The sequence below is a fragment of the Garra rufa genome, chromosome 19 (assembly GCF_049309525.1).
Source record: "Garra rufa chromosome 19, GarRuf1.0, whole genome shotgun sequence".
NCBI classification, from domain to species: domain Eukaryota; kingdom Metazoa; phylum Chordata; class Actinopteri; order Cypriniformes; family Cyprinidae; genus Garra; species Garra rufa.
Genome location: NC_133379.1, coordinates 12,755,259 through 12,775,477, shown reverse-complemented (window position 1 = coordinate 12,775,477; position 20,219 = coordinate 12,755,259). Strand labels below are relative to the sequence as shown.

At 31.2% G+C, this 20,219-nt stretch overlaps 1 protein-coding gene across 1 annotated transcript in view; it reads right to left on the bottom strand.

Moving 5' to 3' along the window:
- Positions 1-20,219, bottom strand: part of tcf7 (transcription factor 7) — a 72,352-nt gene that overhangs the window by 20,006 nt on the left and 32,127 nt on the right. The window contains exons 4-6 of the mRNA XM_073823953.1: positions 18,736-18,850; positions 9,003-9,081; positions 4,380-4,466 (exon numbers count right to left, since the gene is read on the bottom strand). Of these exons, the coding sequence (XP_073680054.1) occupies positions 4,380-4,466; positions 9,003-9,081; positions 18,736-18,850 (281 nt within the window). The remainder of the gene's footprint in view (positions 1-4,379; positions 4,467-9,002; positions 9,082-18,735; positions 18,851-20,219) is intronic.

The window sequence follows — 20,219 nt, the reverse complement described above, 5'->3', positions numbered from 1 at the left end:
CAGTAAAAAGTATTTACAGGATATACAGGAGTAATTTTATTTAGAAGAGATACTGCTTATTTTCTACTTTTAATATTTATTATTATTTTATAAATAATTTATTTTGTTTCCAAAAGTGCAAGTTATTTATTTTCACTAATTTAAGAAAAATGTGGCTTTTCGTTTTAAGCAATGTGTGCTTTAATTTCAGTTGTTCAACACTGATATTCAATAAATAATCGTAGATAGTAGATAGTGTGTGCACCCTTCATTCAAAAATCTCTCACTTGTAATATGTGCGCATATTTACTGTACAAAACTTGTCAGTGAACTATGAGGGCAAAAAAATAAATATTATTTAAATATAATTAAATATAATTTTATTAATGAATAAAATAATCGTTCATTAATCGTAATCGGGTTAAAATGTTCAATTAATCGAGATTTTGATTTTAGGCCAAATCGCCCAGCCCTAGAACAAACTGTAAAATTATGAAATATTATTGCAATTCAAAATACAAGTTTTCTATTTTAATATTTAATATTCTGTTTATTTAGACTGCCATTCAAAAGTTCTGGATCAGTAAAAAAAATGGATTTAAATACAGAAAGAAATTGTAATTTTATTAAATATTATTTTAAATCAAAATAACAAGTTTCTATTTTAATACACTTTAAAATATAATTTATTTTTGTGATCAAAGCTAAATTTTCAGCATCATTACTCCAGTCTTCAGTGTTGTTTTTTTGCATTTGTTGGATTAAAATACAGAAACGACGAAATATTAATGCAATTCGAAATACCACTCACTGATGCTCCAATAGGAAACACAGGGGGTGAAAACTTTTGGAATTTGAAGATCAGGGTAAATTTAACTTATTTTGCCTTCTTGAAAACATGTAAAAGTATCTTCTGTAGTTTTTGAAGGGCAGTACTAAATGAAAAAAAAAAATCTTTGTTCTGTTCAAAAGTTTTCACCCCCGGCTCTTAATGCATGGTTTTTCCTTCTGGAGCATCAGTGAGTGTTTGAACCTTCTGTAATAGTTGCATATGAGTCCCTCAGTTGTCCTCAGTGTAAAAAGATGGATCTCAAAATCATACAGTCATTGTTGGAAAAGGTTCAAATACACACAAATGCTGAAAACCAAAGAATTTGTGGAAGCTGAAGGATTTTTCTGAAGAACAGCAGGCAGTTTAACTGTTCAGGACAAATAAGGCACTCATGAACAACTGTCACTAAACAAAAAACAGCTGTGGATCATTCAGGTGACAACACAGTATAACGAATCAAGAAACTGGTTATTTTTATAAATTCAACTATTATTTTTTCTTGTGGACTTTTTGCTTTTATGTGAAATATCTTATTCAGGTCGGTGCTAAATCAAAAATAACATGCATTTTCTCTGACTCTTCTTATTTTGCTAAAATAATTAAGATTTTGCAGAATCTGAAACCGTCAACTTCTGACTTCAACTGTATTTCCAGTGCTGCAACAGACTGAAAGAAAAAAAAAAAACAATTTCACAGACTACAAATAGATGAAGAAACAGTGAATTTTCCCTTGGCCTTGATGATTCACAAGACAAGACTTCAATTTGGAGTAAACTTCCGAGACTTTGAGTCTCGTTCTCATGTGTTTCATATTTAGTCTTTGAGAAGCTACAATAACAGTTTTCTGTTCTTTTTATTTATTTATTATTATTATTTTTTTTACCTGAATAGTTTGCTCTTGTTCAAACGGACTATTTAAAAATCTGTTGAAATGCATGGAAACCAAACGAGGGCTGATTTGACCCTCAACACAATTGCGGTCACCGAAATGTTTGCAGTCTTTCCAAAACACACCTATGGGTTGAAACCTTGCGTGCGCATTCGTGACTCTAAATAGAAAAGAAATTCAAGAAGAAAAAAGTTTAGCAAGTTCAAAATTGTAATGTGGGTCAAATTGAGCCATAATACAACAGGAGCGTTCCTTACTTCACATTCCAGCACTAGATCTACCACAGTATTCAGAGTATAGCATGATCTGTCATATCCTTCATTAAAGGATTGTTCCATGTTCTTTCAATTCTGAAAGCATTTGTTTCAACTCTCAGTTGAAGAAGATGGAAAAAAGGCCTGTTTAGACAAATAATGATCGCTATAACAATCAACATGGAAAAGTATGGCAGTCACACTGTGTTTTAGTCTTGTTTCTAGTCAAAATATTTAAAGATTCTTAAATTAAGGTGCATTTACTAGATAAGCAAAATGAAGTAAGATATTTAGTCTGGTTTCCTAAATTAAGTGCATTTTTCTTAAAAGAGGTGAAATGATCTGCCAGTGGGGTAAAAATTAGACAAGGAAAATTATTCAAAACAAAAAATTAAGTGAGTTTTTGCTTGTAAAAAGCTAAATAATCAGCCAATGGTGTAAGCAAAAAAAATCAGATTTCAAACAAAAATGATTATTTATCATTTTAATTTTAAGTACTTAATTTTTACTTATTTTTCTGAATACACGACAATTTTTACTTACATTTTTTTTTCTTGTTTCCAGCCATTCTTAAATCAAGAAGGATTTTCTTGTAAAAATTCAAGTAAGAAAAGCATTTTACTTACCCCACTGGCAGATCATTTTACTTGTTTCCAGGGGGAATAAACTAAAATAAGTGCATTTTGCTTAAAACTAGACTAAATATCTTATGCAAATGCATCTTAATTTAAGAATTTTTAGATATTTTGACTAGAAACAAGACAAAAATACTAAGTAAAGACAAGCCTTTTTTAAGAGTGCAATAGCTGCCATTCAAAATATCAAAAACATCCATGTTTGGAACAACTTGAGGCTGTTTTTTTTTTTTGGGGTCTGAACAGTCCTTTTCCACTGCAAAAATGTTTTTGTCTCGTTTCCAGTCAAAATATCTAATATATACTTAAATCAAGAAGGATTTTCTCAACAAATAAAATTTTGTTTTCAGCGTTTTTGCTTGAAACAAGTAAAATAATCTGCCAGTGAGGTAAGAAAAATAATCTAGTTGTCTGCTTGAAATAAGATTATTTTGCTTGAAAAACTTAATTGTGTTTAAGTAAAACAATTATTACTGACAAATGGGCAAAATCTAGGATAGTGGCAAATTTGTAGAAAAAATGTATAATTACAACTAATTAGTTTTTGTCTTGTTTCCAGCCAAAATATCTAAAAATTCCTAAAAGTAAATTTTTTTCTTGTTTTTAGAAAAATAAATCAAAATTAAGTGAGCTTTGGCTTAGAATAAGCTAAATAATCAAATTCAAACAGAAAACACGACTATTTTTGCTTACCCCATTGGCAGATTTTTGCTTGTTTTAAGCAAAAACACATCTAATTTTGACCTGTTTTTCTGAAAACAAGAAAATAATTTGTATTTGTCTTGAAAATCCTTCTTGATTTAAGAATTTGTAGGTATTTTGGCTAGAAACAAGACAAAAAATCTAAGTAAGAAAAGCATTTTTTGCAGTGGACAAGATTGTTACACTTCTGATAATTCGGGAAAAATGCATGATATTTATTTTTTGCTTAGTAAAACAAAAACAAAAATGCAATCAAATTCAACAGAAATTAAAAAAAAAAAAATTCAGAAAAACAACAATATAAAGCAGTACTTGTTATCCTCAAACCCTTTTTGTTTTAAGCAAAACTTACTTAATTTTGACTTTTTTTCTGAAAACAAGACAATATTTTTACTCGTCTAGAAAATCCTTCTTGATTTAAAATTTTTAGATATTTTGGCTGGAAACAAGACAAAAAAATCTAAGTAAGAAAAGCATTTTTTGCAGTGTACCAAACAGGGAAACCACTGACAGCAGAAGCAGAACACTGCAAAAAAGATTTGTTGCATTGTTTCCAGCCAAAATATCTAAAAATTCTTAAATCAAGAAGGATTTTCTAGACAAAAAAAAAAAAAAAAAAAACCAAGTCAAAATTAAGTGCATTTTTGCTTGAAACAAGCAAAATAATCTGCCAATGGGGTAAGAAAAATAATCTTATTTCAAACAGAAAATAACATTATGTTTCTTACCCCATTGGCAGATTATTTTGCTTGTTTCAAGCAAAAACGCACTTTATTTTGACTTGTTTTTGATTTAAGAATTTGTAGATATTTTGGCCTGAGACAAGACAAAAAATCTAAGTAAGAAAAGCATTTTTTGCAGTCAAGCACTTAAAACTCAAATTAAAGCACTGCTTACAAGCTCAAATAATACACGTTTTCTGAGTCAAGGGCCAATCAGAGTGATTTAGAGCTGGACCCCTAATGTTTCTTTAAGCGTGGCTCAGTTCATCCGTTTATCGGGACGGGAGCTCAGCGGCGACACACAAACGGCTGAAGCATGGCAATCTGCGGTCAGCGGGAAGCACAGGTGAGGCTCTGATACTGTACCTGGGGAAGGAGGAGCTGCTCTGGAGGCTGGAGGAGAAGGACTGTCTGAAGCCGCAGGAGGGCAGAGAATAGACAGGCTGATTGGGCCTGTGGGTCGGGGGACAGAGTTAGAGCCGCTGGTCGCTTTGACAGATTGAACCGCTTTCCAAACACTCAACACTGTGTTTGGGGCGGGACTATCTGTTAGTCTGATCAATGGAGGCAGGAAACCTCTTTGAAAACAGTCGTAGTGCTGCAGGGAGACGCTTAACTTTAATGCTAGTGTGAGAAATTAGATCCAGCAGGGCCGTAACTACACTTATATATATCAAAGATGATAAGAAGTGATTTTATGTCCATAGAAAGCACATTAAATGTGAGTAAAGTCTACTTTTAAGGTTTCAAATATGTTTTCGGAGAATAAAATTTCACAATTTGGTTGAAATAATGTTAATAATGTACATATTAAAATATATAAAAGAATAAGGGAGCATATGACATTTGATTGTGTTTTGAATGAGTAAAACAATTTAGGGTAAAACCTGGGATAGTGGCAAATTTTAAAAATGTAGAATTAGAATTATTATTTGGGATGAAAGTAATTTGTCTTTTAATGTCATAAATAGATTTTTGTTGTAAATATGCCTGACAAGATTATTACACTGAATGACGTTTCATTGGGTGTTTTCTGTAAATTAGGCAAAAATGTATGATATTTATTTTTTGCTCGGAAAAACAAAAACAAAAATGCAATCAAATTGAACAGAAAACTTTTTTTTTTTTTTTTTGGGAAAAATATTTTTAAACATTTAAAGCAGTATTACACTTACTGTTTTTATGCTTAAACCATTTTTCATCTTTGACCCATATATATATAAATAATAATATTAATAATAAAGAAATGTATACACTGCCACTCAAAAGTTTGGGATCAGTAAGATTTTTAATGTTTTTAAAAAAGTCTCTTATGCTCATCAAAGTTCCATTTGTTTGCTCAAAAATACTGAAAAAATAAGTAATATTATGAAATATTATTGCAATTCAAAATAACATTTTTTTTATTTGAATATACTTTAATTTCTAATTTGTTTGTGTGATGCAAAGCTGAATTTTTATCCGCTGTCACATGATCCTTCAGAAATTATTTTAATTTGCTGATTTATTACTTTAATTATCAATGTTGGAAACAGTTGTGCTGTTTAATACTTTTTCAGGATTCTTTGATGAATACCAAGTTAAAAAGAACAGCATTTATTCAAAATGTAAACATTTTCTAACAATGTAAATCTATCTTTTTTATTAATTTAACACATCCTTTGTAAATAAAAGTATTAATTTCTTTCAAGAAATGAAAGAATAAAAGTTGACTGAGCCTCAAACTTTTGAAAAGTAGTTTATATTGTTAGAAAAGATTTCTATTTTAAATAAATGCTGACCATTTATTGATCAAAAATCCGGAAAAAAAGTATTTAGATAAAAAAAAATATTTTCAACATTGATAATAAATCAGCATATTAGAATGATTTCTGAAGGATCATAAACACTGAAGCCTGCAGTAATGATGCTGAAAATTTAGTTTTGCATCACGGGAATAAATTACATTTTATAATATATTCAAAGAGAAAACTGTTATTTTAAATTAAAATAATATTTCACAATTTTACTGTTTTTTTTTAATATTTTTTTTGTATTTTTTAACAAAAAAATACAGCCTTGATGAGCAGAAAAGTCTCCTTTAAAAAGCATTAAAAATCTTACTGATCGAAACTTTTGAGCAGCAGTGTCTACACTGCAAAAAATGTTTTCTTACTAAGATTTTTTGACTTGTTTCCCACCAAAATATCAAAAAAATTCTTAAATCAAGAAGTAAAAATAATTGTCTTGTTTTCAGATAAAAACAAAAAAAAAAAACAAGTCAAAATTAAGTGAGTTTTTGCGTAGGACAAGCAAAATAATCTACCAATGTGGTAAGAAAAAAAATCTTATTTCAGAAAACAAGATTATTTTTCTTACCCCATTGACAGATTATTTTGGTCGTTTCAAGCAAAAAAACACTTATTTTTGACTAGTTTTTTTCTGAAAACAAGACTATAATTTTTACTCCTCTAGAAAATCCTTTTTTTTTTTTTTTTTTTTGATATTTTGGATTTTTGGATATATTAAACCAGACAAAAATTAGAGGTAAGAGAAGCATTTTTTTGCTGTGTATGCATTACATCTATAATCCAAATGGATGCATTTTTAATATGCAACTCAAAAACATACATTTTAAATTTACACCTAAATATTTTTGAGTGTACTCTTGATGTTTGACATTTTTAGGCTGGTCTGCTTCAGCGCACATCAATGTCAAAATGTTCCAGGTGACCAATCGAATCAAAGTAGGCGGAGTTTACTGTTCAGTTACCAAGCATAACATTTTTAATGCTCATCTACGACAGTCCTTCATTTTCACACGATGCATACCTCTGATTCTTCACTTTACGGTAGTTATTTGACACCAATGTTTCCAGGTGACCGCTTGTTTTCTCAGAATGAGAATGATGCTAGCAACACCAACACATGGGTTCAATCACCAGATCCACACACACACACACTCACAGAATATACACCTCCAACACACAGAGGATGAAAACATCTGTCAGATCACTCTGACACGCAAACAACATCAGCTCAGTACTTTATCACACACAAAACACCATAGAGATTGATATCAGCACTAAACAATGTAATAACTGCACATCATTTACAATAATAAATAGAACATTTAAAAAATGTAATATTTAAAAAAAAAAAAAAAAACACGTATAAATAACGTTTTTTTTTTTTACATTGCGAGAAATATATTATATTATTGTCAAATTTAATAATCAAATTTTTTTTATTTAAAATAAAAATATTTTTGTTGTTTTTTGCTCAACAGGGCTGCATTTGTTTGATTAAAAATACAGGAAAAAACTGTAATATTGTGTAATATTATTGCAAATGGAAATAACATTTTCCTTATTAATATAATTTAAAATCTAATTTATTTCTGTGATGCTAAGCTGAATTTTCAGCATCATTACTCCAGTCTTCAGTGTCACATGATCCTCCAAAAATCTATCTAATATGTTGATTTATTATCAATGTTGTGCTGCTTCGTATTTGTTTGCAAACTAATACTTTTTCAGGTTTCTTTGATGAATGAAACATTAAAAAGAACAGCATTTATTTAAAATATAATAGTATTTATACATTTAATAATGTAATAATGACAGAATTAATCATTTTAAAAAAAAATGTATTAAAAATACAGAAAAAACTGTAATATTGTGAACTATTATTGCAAATGAAAATAACATTTTTCCTTATTAATATAAATTAGAATATAATTGATTTCTGTGATGCAAAACTGAACTTTCACATAACATTTATTCCATTATGTGTAGTTATTGCATCCTGCTTTTTATTGTATTACAATACGCTTGTAGAGCGGCCCAAAAAAGCAAAGTCAAGTCTCAATAACAGAGGAATGAGTGTCATTCATCAGATCAAGGGTCTGTATTTGCATCTGCATGTCAAATATATACGACAGGATCGATTATTTATTATTTATTTTATTTATACATTTCTGTCAGTAATACAAGATATGGGAAAAATTTCTCCTGCTTTTTATAAGCTGATAACTATGGTTAAAAGTGTTTGATATTTATTGACTTATTTAGAACAGACTGCACTCTTTCTTTCCTGAATTAATCGTTTGAGTCAATGATTCAACTAGGGCTGTGCAATTAATCGAAATTCAGTTTCGGTTTCGATTTAGGCTTCAAACAACTATAAAAACACAATAATCAAGATAAAACGATTATTGCTCCCAATTCCGCCCCCTTTGTGCGCTTTGGCTCCTTTATAAAAGCCCATTTTCACATGCAAATCAGTAAAATCATGTAACGTGACTTGCATAAAATGGGACGTGCTTGATTTATTAATGCTTATTTGATGTTTTGTTTTTAAAAGCACAAAAGAGAGTTTGCGCTATTCTGTGCAATGCCATGCGTTCAGATGTGTACCTAAATGCTCAAATGCATGCAAATATATGTCAAAATGCAGCATTTGCTGATTATTGGTGTAAACCTTCGTCAGTTATGTCTCAAATGATCATAAACAGCTGAGAATGAAAATCCGCATGTAACAGTATACTGGATCTGTGCAGCTCTTAAAGCGTCCACAAGTAATATTCCTTCTGCCGTCTCTGAGCTTAATGTTCATCAAACAACAAAAGACAAAGACAAAATCACTCACTGCTCTCGACGGAGGGACTTTGTAGTTTTTATAAGAAACAAAGCACGTTTGATTCTTACAGTGAAGACTTTGCTGTTTTATTTGACATTTAAATTGTTTCATTTGTTTCTTTTTTTCTATTGTATTGCTATCTTTAAATGAATCAATCATATAAAGTTCCGGACCCACTCATAATCGTGATTACAATATTGACCAAAATAAGCCCTTAGATAAGCAGCTTTAGATTCAATGATGGATCATTGGTGGTTTTAGTGTCATATTTGTTTATTCATGACAGGCCTAAATCACCAAAATAGTTAAATTATCATTATTGAAAACGCTGAAGGGACAGTAGATGTGCTTTGTGTGTCTCAGTCTTACCAGTTCATGGAGGGGGTGATCTGGCCTTGAGGCAGCGGGTAGAAACCGGAGATTTCCTGCGACTGATGTCTGTGAACACCTGTGAGACAGACAGAGGAGGACGGCCGTTATTAACACGCTGGGAACCTGCCATTACACCAGCCTCGTCTCAAAGGTCAAACACCTTGAACCCCGGCCAGACGACCAGACAGAAAGAGCCCAGCGTCTTTTCCCGCAGTTACCGTTAATGAGTGCGATGCTTCACATGGAGACACGAGAACTGATGCAGAAATGCTGATGCATGCTTACAAGTTGCTGTACCAAGAAAGGAAACTAAACATTTAAAATTCAGCATTGAACTCTACACTGCAAATAATGCTTTACTTGCTTAGTTTTTTTGATTTGTTTCCAGCCAAAATATCTAAACATTCTTAAATCAAGAAGGATTTTCTTGTTTTCAGTAAAAACAAGTCAAAATTAAGTGCGTTTTTGCTTGAAACAAGCTAAATAATCTGCCAGAGGGGTTAGACAAATAATCTTGTTTTCTGTTTAAAAATAAGATTATTTTTCTTACTCCATTGGCAGATTATTTAACTTGTTCTAAGCAAAAGCTCAGTTGATTTAGAAAACAAGAACAGTTTTACTTGATCCTTGATTTAAGAGTTTTTAGATGTTTTGGCTGGAAACAAGACAAAACATCTAAGTAAGTAAAGCATTTTTGCAATGTAAGATCCATCACTATTCTGAAAATTTATTTAGACTGCCATTCAAACGTTCTGGATCTGTAAGATTTTTAATATTTTTTAAATTTTTTTTTCATTTTTTGCTCAACAAGGCTGCATTTATTTGATTTAAAATATAAAAAATTTAATATTGTGAAATATTATTGCAAATGAAAATTTTCTATTTTAATATGCTTTAAAATAAAATTGATTTCTGTGATGCAAAGCTGAATTTTCAGCATCACACTGCAAAAAAAGATTTTCTTACTTAGATTTCTTTTTGTCTTGGTTCCAGCCAAAATATCTACAAACTCCTAAATCAAGAAGGATATTCTATTGTCTTTTTTTTTTCAGAAAAAACAAGTCAAAATTAAGTGCATTTTTGCTTGAAACAAGCAAAATAATCTGCCAATGGCGTAAAACAAATAATCTTGTTTTTGGTTTGAAATAAGATTGTTTTTGCTTAACCGCAGCAAAAACTCCCTTAATTGTGACTTTTTCTGAAAACCAAATTTTTTTTACTCGTCTAGAAAATCCTTCATGAATTTTTTCGATATTTTGGTTGTAAACAATACAAAAAATCTAAGTGAGAAAAGCATTTTTTCCAGTGTGTATTTATGTCTTAATGTCTTTGACTTTTATTTTGGCGGGTTGTAGTAAAGATCTTTGAGTTTCAGTGTATATTCAAAGGTAAAAAAAAATGCTTTTTTGTCTTGTTTCCAGCCAAAATCTTAAATTCTTAAATCAAGAAGAAGTCAAAAAATCAAAAGTAGGTGTTTTTGTTGAAACAAGCTAAATAATTTGCCAATGGGGTAAGAAAAATAATCTTGTTTTCTGTTTTTCCCCTGTTGCTTACCCCAGGGAAAAAACACTTAAATTTGACTTTTTCTGAAATCCAATTTTTTTTTTTTTTTTTTTTTACTGGTCTAGAAGATCCTTCTTGATTTAAGAATTTTCTATATTTTGGTTGTAAACAAGACAAAAATCTAAGTAAGAAAAGCATTTTTTCCATTGTGTATTTCTGTCTTAATGTCTTTGACTTTTATTTTGGCGGGTTGTAGTAAAGATCTTTGAGTTTCAGTGTATATTCAAAGGTAAAAAAAATGCTTTTTTGTCTCGTTTCCAGCCAAAATATCTTAAATTCTTAAATCAAGAAAGATTTTCTAGACAAGTGAAAATCATTGTCGTGTTTTCAGAAAAAAACACAAGTCAAAATAAAGTGAGTTTTTGCTTGAAACAAGCAAAATAATCTGAAAATAATTATTAGATATTTTGGTTAGAAAAAAGATTTTAAAAATCTAAGTAAGAAAAAAAAAATCTAATCAAGAAATGATTTTCTAGACGACTAAAAATTATTGTCTTGTTTTCAGAAACCAAAAAGTCAAAATTAAGTGTTTTTCCTCGAAACAAGCTAAATAATCTGAAAATAAGTGTTAGATTTTAAAATCTTTTTTCCGATCAAAATTTCTAACACTTATTTTCAGATTATTTAGCTTGTTTCGAGGAAAAACACTTAATTTTGACTTTTTGGTTTCTGAAAACAAGACAATAATTTTTAGTCGTCTAGAAAATCATTTCTTGATTTAAGAATCTTTCGGTATTTTGGCTGGAAACAAGACTATAACCTGTCGAAATAAAAGTCAAAGACATTAAGATAGAAATACACACTGCAAAAAAAATGCTTTTCTTACTTAGATTTTTAAAATCTTTTTTCCGATCAAAATTTCTAAGTGAGAAAAGCATGTTTTCCCAGCGTGTATTTCAGTCTTATTTTCTTTGACTTTTATTTTGGCAGGTTGTAGTGAAGATCTTAGAGTTTCAGTCTAAATTTGAAGGTAGTTTTACTCAAATAAACTGGTGAAATGCTGCTCATATATTGAGCCACAAACAAGAAATTCAGTGACATTCTGCATTATAATACAGTGCAGTGTAAATTCCATTTTTATGACTGGACCATAGGGTCTTGGTTTTAGTTACACAACACAGTGCAGTAATAAGCCTTCAGAAGAACACAGATCTCAGAACCTTTAAAAGGCTTTAAAGGCTCATATCTTTAGTTATGATTAATTTAAGCAGATGTTTCTTCAAAAATGTCTTTTTTAGCAATGGAAATGACACTCAGATGAGTCAGTAGCTGTCATAGAGCAGAAGAGCCGCTCATATTGAGATCTGAGCAGATGAGATGCAGACGAGATTACAGAGATCTTGATTTAGTCTAGGTGGGCAGCTTCCAGTAAATATATAGCTTTATGACTGAATCTGCATGTGGTCTGCAGGTAAAACCATGTTGATGGCATTCTGTGATTTTCGAACTCCAAAAAACAACAAAGCATCAGCGTCACTGTGCTTTTCTGCAGGAAGTCATTTGTCAGCAGCACCCCGCAGTTAAGAGCGACCCCGAGCAGCCTGTGTTTGCTGAAGAATGCTGCATGATGACTATAATTTGCATTTGCTCGAGGCCTGTTTGTGAAGCGAACCCTCAATAAATCTGCCGTGCAGGAATGTGACTGAGTCAATGAGAGAACGGATCTACCTGAGAACCTGCGGCTCACCTTTCACTACAAAACCGAGTGCGTCAACTAAATGCATCACTGCAAAAAATGCTTTTCTCACTTAGATTTTTTTGTCTTGTTTCCAGCCAAAATATCTAAAAAATCTTGAATCAGGAAGGATTTTCTAGACAAGTTTTTAGTAAAAACAAGTCAAAATGAAGTGAGTTTTTGCTTAAAACAAGCCAAATAATCTGCCAATGGGGTAAGAAAAATTAATCTAGTTGTCTGCTTGAAATAAGATTTTTTTTCTTACCCCATTGGCAGATTATTTTGCGTGTTTTAAGCAAAAACTCACTTAATTTTGACTTGTTTTTACTAAAAACATGATAATAATTTTTACTTGTCTAGAAAATCCTTCCTGATTCAAGATTTTTTAGATATTTTGGCTGGAAACAAGACAAAAAATCTAAGTAAGAAAAGCATTTTTTGCAGTGATCTCATTGTGACTTCTTATGGAAGATCTATTTCTCATTATAATTAACATTTTATTTCATGAAAACAGAAATTGCATTATTGTAGCAAATGACTTAAACACTGTATACGGGTCAAAGATGTTAGGAAATGTACAAAAGTGATTTTTATGTCCAAAGAAAGCACATTAAATGTAAGTAAAGTGTCTACTTTTAAGGTTCCACAGTTTTTGGAGAATAAAAAGGCAAAATTTGGTTGAAATAATGTTAGATTGTCATTCAGTGTAACACAATATTTATGTACAAATTCAAGCATGCTTATTCTGACTTGTTCATATTAAAATATATAAAAGAATAAGGGGGCATATTCAATTTTATTGTGTTTAAGTGAGTAAAAAAAATCTTACTCACTGCAAAAAATGCTTTTCTTACTTAGATGTTTTGTCTTGTTTCCAGCCAAAATATTTAAAAACACTTAAATCAAGAAGGATTTTCTAGACGGGTAAAAATTATTTTCTTGTTTTCAGGAAAAACAAGTCATAATTAAGTGTGTTTTTGCTTGAAACAAGCTAAATAATCTGCCAATGGGGTAAGACATTTTTTTTTTTATTTCAAACTGAAAACTAGATTATTTTTCTTACCCTGTTGGCAGATTATTTTGCTTGTTTCAAGCAAAAATGCACTTCATTTTGACTTGTTTTTCCTGAAAACAAGGAAATAATTTTGACTTGTCTAGAAAATCCTTCTTGATTTAAGAATTTGTAGATATTTTGGTTGGAAACATCTTGTAAAATCGTTTTTTGCAGTGTAAATGCATCTGTGAATGATACATACACGTCTGTGTTTCACAATTTTTGAAATCATAAATTTTGTAAATGACAAGACTTTTATGGAAGATCTATTTCTCATTATAAATAAAATTTAAAATTTAATGAAAACAGAAATTGCATTATTGACTTAAACACTGTATATGGCTCAAAGTGATTTTATGTCTATTGAAAGCACATTAAATGTAAGTACACTGCAACAAAAAACAAAAAATATTCTTACTTAGATGTTTTGTCTTGTTCCCAGCGAAAATATCTAAAAATACTTAAGGATTTTCTAGACGAGTAAAAATTGTCTTGTTTTCAGACAAAACAAGTCAAAATTAAGAACAAGCTTAGGACAAGCAAAACAATCTGCCAATGGGGTAAGAAAACAAGATTATTATTTTTACCCCACTGGCAGAATATTTAGCTTGTTTCAAGCAAAAACACACTTAATTTTGACTTGCTTTTTCAGAAAACAATGATTTTTACTTGTCTAGAAAATCCTTTTTGATTAAGGAATTTTTTGCTATTTTGACTGGAAACAAGACAACAAAATCCAAGTAAGAAAAGCATTTTTTGCAGTGTACGTTTTAAAGCATTTACAATTTATTAAAATATTTCAGATTTCATTTATGAATCATAATGTTTCCAAACTTTTGACATGCATATGAATGCATTTATTTTTTAACTGCAAATCAACAAAGTGTTATGACTTGATTATGACCGCAAGTGAACATTTCTTACAATAACTCATTTTCAAAAAGCCGTGGAAACATTCCCAGTGCCTCCAGCAGCAGATAAAATGAGCAATTCTAGATGGAAAACTTAGACGGCGAACGGGTTGCTTTTAAAACAATATAAGACTGCACGAAAGTGAAACCGATCAAACCGATGCCTGAGATGACTGGACCGTAAGCGCAGAAAACACCATCAGGAGGATATCAAACAAAAGTACAGTAAAACACAAACCCTTCACATACAGTAAGCGGCAGAGGTTCAAACGTTCAATGTTTGTGCTTTCACCATGTACTTTACCTGGATGTAAAGTCATGACACATTTCAGACCCTTGTCAACATCATCATGTGAGCGCAGTGGGTCACGGTGGTTGAGTTTGGCACAGTTGACTGAGTTACTCACACAATGAAGAGAGTTGTCATGAGGACAGGTGTCTGACCCACAGTCCAGCCATCAACCTCTTCAAATAGACATAAAAATCTCCTTCAACTAACTGCACCGGTTTTCATTAAAAATCTTCGTTTGTGTTTTTCCGAGGAAACAAAGTCACCTACATCTTGCACGCCCTGGGGGTAAGCAGATAAACATCACATTTTCATTTTTGGGTGAACTATCCCTTTAACTACATGCAATGGGAAATGTGCATGCATCTGTTGTTCATACTCAATTTCCTTTATCAACAATCAATTTGAAAGTGATTAAGCAGGTGCCATGAACTCATTCCTGTAGTGAGGATGGGTCATAACACGCGACTAGACGACTAGTCATCCAGCGAACAAGCTCAGGTTTGCTTGAGTCTTTCTGAGTGTCATATTTCATTAGGGCTGCAACTAGTGATTATTTTGGTAATCGATTATTCGGTTGATTTTTTTTTTTTTGATTAATCGATTAATTGGCTAAAAAAAAAATCACACTATTCCACATTCTGCCCAATGTAGGTATCTATACTGTTATAAAGCTGTTCAAAAAATGTAGTCCATATAAATATCAGCATCTGCAAAAAGTAGCATTTTTTGCTCAGTTTCTAAGATCTCTAAGCTGTTTTCCCCCCATATTCTCACTATATCATAATATATGAGCCATAAAGGCTTGGTGTAGGAAATATAGGGCCGCATCTAACAATTAGTTTGATAATCGATTATTTTGGTCGATTATTTTTCCGATTAATCGATCAATTGGCTTTAAAAATCCTATTTTTTATTGACAAAAACACACTATTCCACATTCTGCCCAATGTAGGTGTCTATACTGTTATAAAGCTGTTCAACCAATGTGGTCCATATAAATATCATCATCTGCAGAAAACTGCATTTTTTGCTCAGTTTCTAAGATCTCTGAGCTGTTTTTCCCCCATATTCTCACTATATCATAATATATGAGCCATAAAGGCTTGATGTAGGAAATATAGGGCTGCATCTAAAGCTTATTTTGATAATCGATTAGTTGGTCGATTATTTTTCCAATTAATTATCTTAAAAAAAAATTATTGACAAAAATCACAATATTCAACATCCTGCCCATAGTTCTTTAAACAAACACATCAACTGAATGTTATGAAAATAGTGCTTCATTCAAAAGAAAAGACAAATATCTGAAGATAAACACTATAAAGTGTTTGACTATTTTTTTTTACATAGATAACAGCAATAATTATAGAATTAAAAATAGCCTACTGTTACTAAAGAGCTTATGCGTTTTGGAGGACTAACCAATACAGAAGGCTAAAAAATGATTTTGGTAATCAGCAATACTGTTAGTTTGGAGCAGCATTGGCACAAACCTTACATCATTTGTTAAACACCTTACAGAAATTAGTTAAGCACTGTCTAAAGTGAACAAACTTTAAATCTTTTAGATTAAAAGATTAAAATATAGAAAAAACAGCAATATTGTAAAAAAAATATTATCATTTAAAATAACTGTTTTCTGAGCAAACGTATTGTAAAAGGTAATTTATTCCTGCGATCAAAGATGAATTTTCAGCATCATTACTCCAGTCTTCAGTGTCAGTGTCCTTCAGAAATCATTCTAATATACTGATCATTATTCATCATGCTACTTATCATTTTCAATGTTAAAAACAGTTTTTCCTGCTTAACATTTTACAGTGCAATACAATGAAATGCAATGCAATTCAATGATGACTGAGAGATGAACAAATACAAAATTATGCCTGGATAATCAAGTTTGAACCTAAGTTTGCTTCAGTAAATGTTCATCGTAAAATATTACTAAGAATATCAATGTTTTTATCAATATTTTTATTTAGCAAAGATGTGTTAAATTGATAAAAATGATAGCAAAGACTTTGAGTGAAAAGATTTCTATTTTGAATAAATGCTGTTTTGAACTTTTATTCATCAAAGAATCCTGAAAAAGTATCACAGGTTCCACAAAAAAAAAATTATAAGCTAGTTATTTCCAACACTGATTATAAATCAGTGTAATAGAATGATTTCTGAAGTACACTTGAGTAATGATGCTGAAAATTCAGCTTTACATCACAGAAATAAATTATATTTTAAAGTATATTAAAATAGAAAAGTGTGATTTTAAATTGCAATAATATATCATAATTTTTAATTTAGTTTTTTTGTATTTTTGATCAAATAAGTTAAATTTCGATGTGCATAAGAGACCTTTAAAAACACTAAAAATCTTAGTGATCCCAAAATTTTGAACAGCACTTTAACTAGATTGAGAAATGAAAAAACGTTCAAAAGGCATATTTATAATACATACTGAAGATGCCATTTGCTACACTGCAAAACATAATTTTCCTACTTAGATTTTTTTGTCTTGTTTCCAGCCAAAATATCAAAAAAATTCTTAAATCAAAGAAAAAATTATTGTCTTGTTTTCAGAATTTTTTTTTAAATTAAGTGTGTTTTGCTTGAAACAAGCTAAATAATCTGCCAAAGGAGTGAGCAAAATAATCTAGTTTTCTGTTTGAAACAAGATTATTTTTCTTACCCCATTGGCAGATTATTTTGCTTGTTCTAAGCAAAAACACACTTCATTTGGGCTTGTTTTTTCTGAAAACAAGACAATCATTTTTACTTGATTTAAGAATTTTGTGATATTTTGGCTGGAAACAAGACAAAAAATCTGAGTAAGAAAAGCCTTTTTTGCAGTGTAGACCAGTGTTGTTTTTGACAACCATCTTAGATTTAGTCTTTTGGACTAAAATGCTTATTAGTTTTAGTCAAATTTTAGTCACTTCTAAATGTGATAGCTTTAGTCCAATTTTAGTCGACGAAAAGTCAAAAAGATTTTAGTCTAGTTTTAGTCAAAAAAAAAAAAAAAGGGGGGAAAGTAGTCTTTTAACAAATTAATGTAGGTCAATAAGTATTTTGCTGTTGGGTAGTGTCACTTATAAGTTCTGAAAATAGCAGATCTATAGTTCAACTCAATGTGAGCTTCCGGATCGACTATTTTCACCAGTAATTACAATAATGAAGGAATGGTTTTAGACATGAAAGACATATATTTGAAATACACCCAAAGGTCCTCTCGCCGTTTGAGACCACCCTGTGTGCAAACTGCTGCCATCATGGTTAATCGTCTGTCTCTGAGTGACGTGTTGAGCGTAACCAAACAAGGATAGAATGCTAAAACGGCTTGCCATACTAGTACGGCAAAGAGTATTTAATGCTAAAACAGCTTGCCATAGCGGCAGATACTTTTTCGGTTTTAATTGGCATACACAATAAGCAGAAATGGCATGCATTTTAAACGTCTGACGGACCAGCAACTAACATTTTCGTCTATTCTCGTCTCGTCAACGAAAACTCACACACATCTCGTCATGTTTTAGTCATCAAAGAGCCATTTTTATCTTGTCATCGTCTCGTTATCATCATGAAAAAAAGTGGCCTCAATAAAATGATTTCGTCATCGTCATCGTCGACGAAAACAAAACTGGTGTAGACAGAACTATTCTGCAATGTTTCTGTTTTCAAACTAGACTAATAATTGAAAAAACGTTCAAAAGCCATATTTATAATACATATTGAAGATGCCATTTGCTACACTGCAAAAAACAATTTTCTTTCTTAGATTTTTTTTGTCTTGTTTCCAGCCAAAATATCAAAAAAATTCTTAAATCAAGTAAAACTTTTCAGAAAAAACAAGTGAAACAAGCTAAATAATCTGCCAATGGAGTGAGCAAAATAATCTAGTTTTCTGTTTAAAATAAGATTATTTTTCATTGGCAGATTATTTTGCTTGTTCTAAGCAAAAACACACTTAATTTTGGCTTGTTTTTTCTGAAAACAAGACAATAATTTTTACTTGATTTAAGAATTTTCAGATATTTTGTCTGGAAACAAGACAAAAAAAAATCTGAGTAAGAAAAGCATTTTTTGCAGTGTAGACAGAACTATTCTGCAATGTTTCTGAGTTTCACTAAGGGACCTCAGCTCACAGGTTTAAAGGGACATAATGAGAAACAACATCACTGGTGTTTGTGTATTCGCTGTGTTACTGCTTCAAATGCAGTGGTATCTTTTGATCATGTTACCTGATTTCTGGCTGACGTCTGTGGGAATGTGTGGAGGACTGGGGCTGAAGTGATCGTAGGGCAGCAGCGGCGTCAGAGGATGCATCCCCTGCTGGACCACCGACACTTTGTTGGACTGCAAGAAAACACACACAATAAGACGCCGGTCAGTTGAAGTCTGATGCTTGAAAGGCGGCGTGCGAGCGTGTCGGATGTTGAATACATTTGCTGAAGGAATCAATGGGAAGGAGCCATTTGATCGATACGCCTTTGATGATCAAGGCCAGCAGCACAAGAGCTTGTTTGCTTTCATGTCTGTGTTTACAAATGGCCTTCAATAACTCATGTGAAATCCAGTTTGCTAATGCTAACAGCATGTTGTTTGACACGATGTGTCATGGCGGTTGCATGGCTGGAAGTAGCTGCATTTCTTGGCCAAACCTCTGACTGCCGAGCCTTTCATATGGCCGTCTTTTCATCTGAGAGCCGTGCACATGTGTGAGAGACTTTCAGACTGCGTTTCCTACACTATTTGACAGATTTGCCACGTGTGGCTACATTTATGTGCAAAGTCCATTCTCCTCTTTTCTGTCTAATGGGCAATCAGCATTAAACACCCAGGAATCGAAGCCACAAAAATAATCGACGCAACAATAAATCATCTATGTTAACGTGAAGTTCATTTGCATACTCAAGCATTTTCTATGGCCAGTTTGCATAACAAATACAATAGATTTTTTAATGTTTTTTAAAGAAGTCTCTTTTGCTCACTGAGCCTGGATTTATTTGATCCAAAGTATAGCACAAGCTGAAAAATTGTGAAATATTTTTACTATTTAAAATAATTGCTTTCTATTTGAATATATTTTAAAATGTAATTTATTTCTGTGCTCAAAGCTGAATTTTTCAGCATCGTTACTGCAGTCTTCAGCGTCACATGATCCTTCAGAAATCATTCTAATATGCTGATTTGCTGCTTAAAAATAATATTAGCAATATTTAAAACAGTTGTGTACATTTTTTCAGGATTCTCTGATGAATAGAAAGATCCAAAGATTAGCATTCATCTGAAATAAGAGAGGAGGGAGAAATTATAGAATTATAGAAATTAATACTTTTTTTTCTTTAAATTGATCAAAAGTGATGATAAAGACTTTATTATGTTACAAAAGATTACTATTTCAGATAAATGTCGTTTTTATAAACTTTCTATTCATCAACGAAACCTAAAAAAATTCCACTCCGCTGTTTTCAATTTAAAAACAACAATAATAAATGTTTTTTGAGCAGCGAATCAGAATATTAGACTGATTTCTGAAGGATCATGTGACTGAATGAATGAAAAATCAGCTTTGAAATCACAGGAATAAATTACATTTCAAAATATATTCAAATAGAAAGCAGTTGTTTTAAATAGTAAAAATATTTCACAATTTTACTGTTTTTGTTGTACTTCGGATCAAACAAATGCAGGCCTGCTGAGCAGAGACTTCTTTAAAAACATC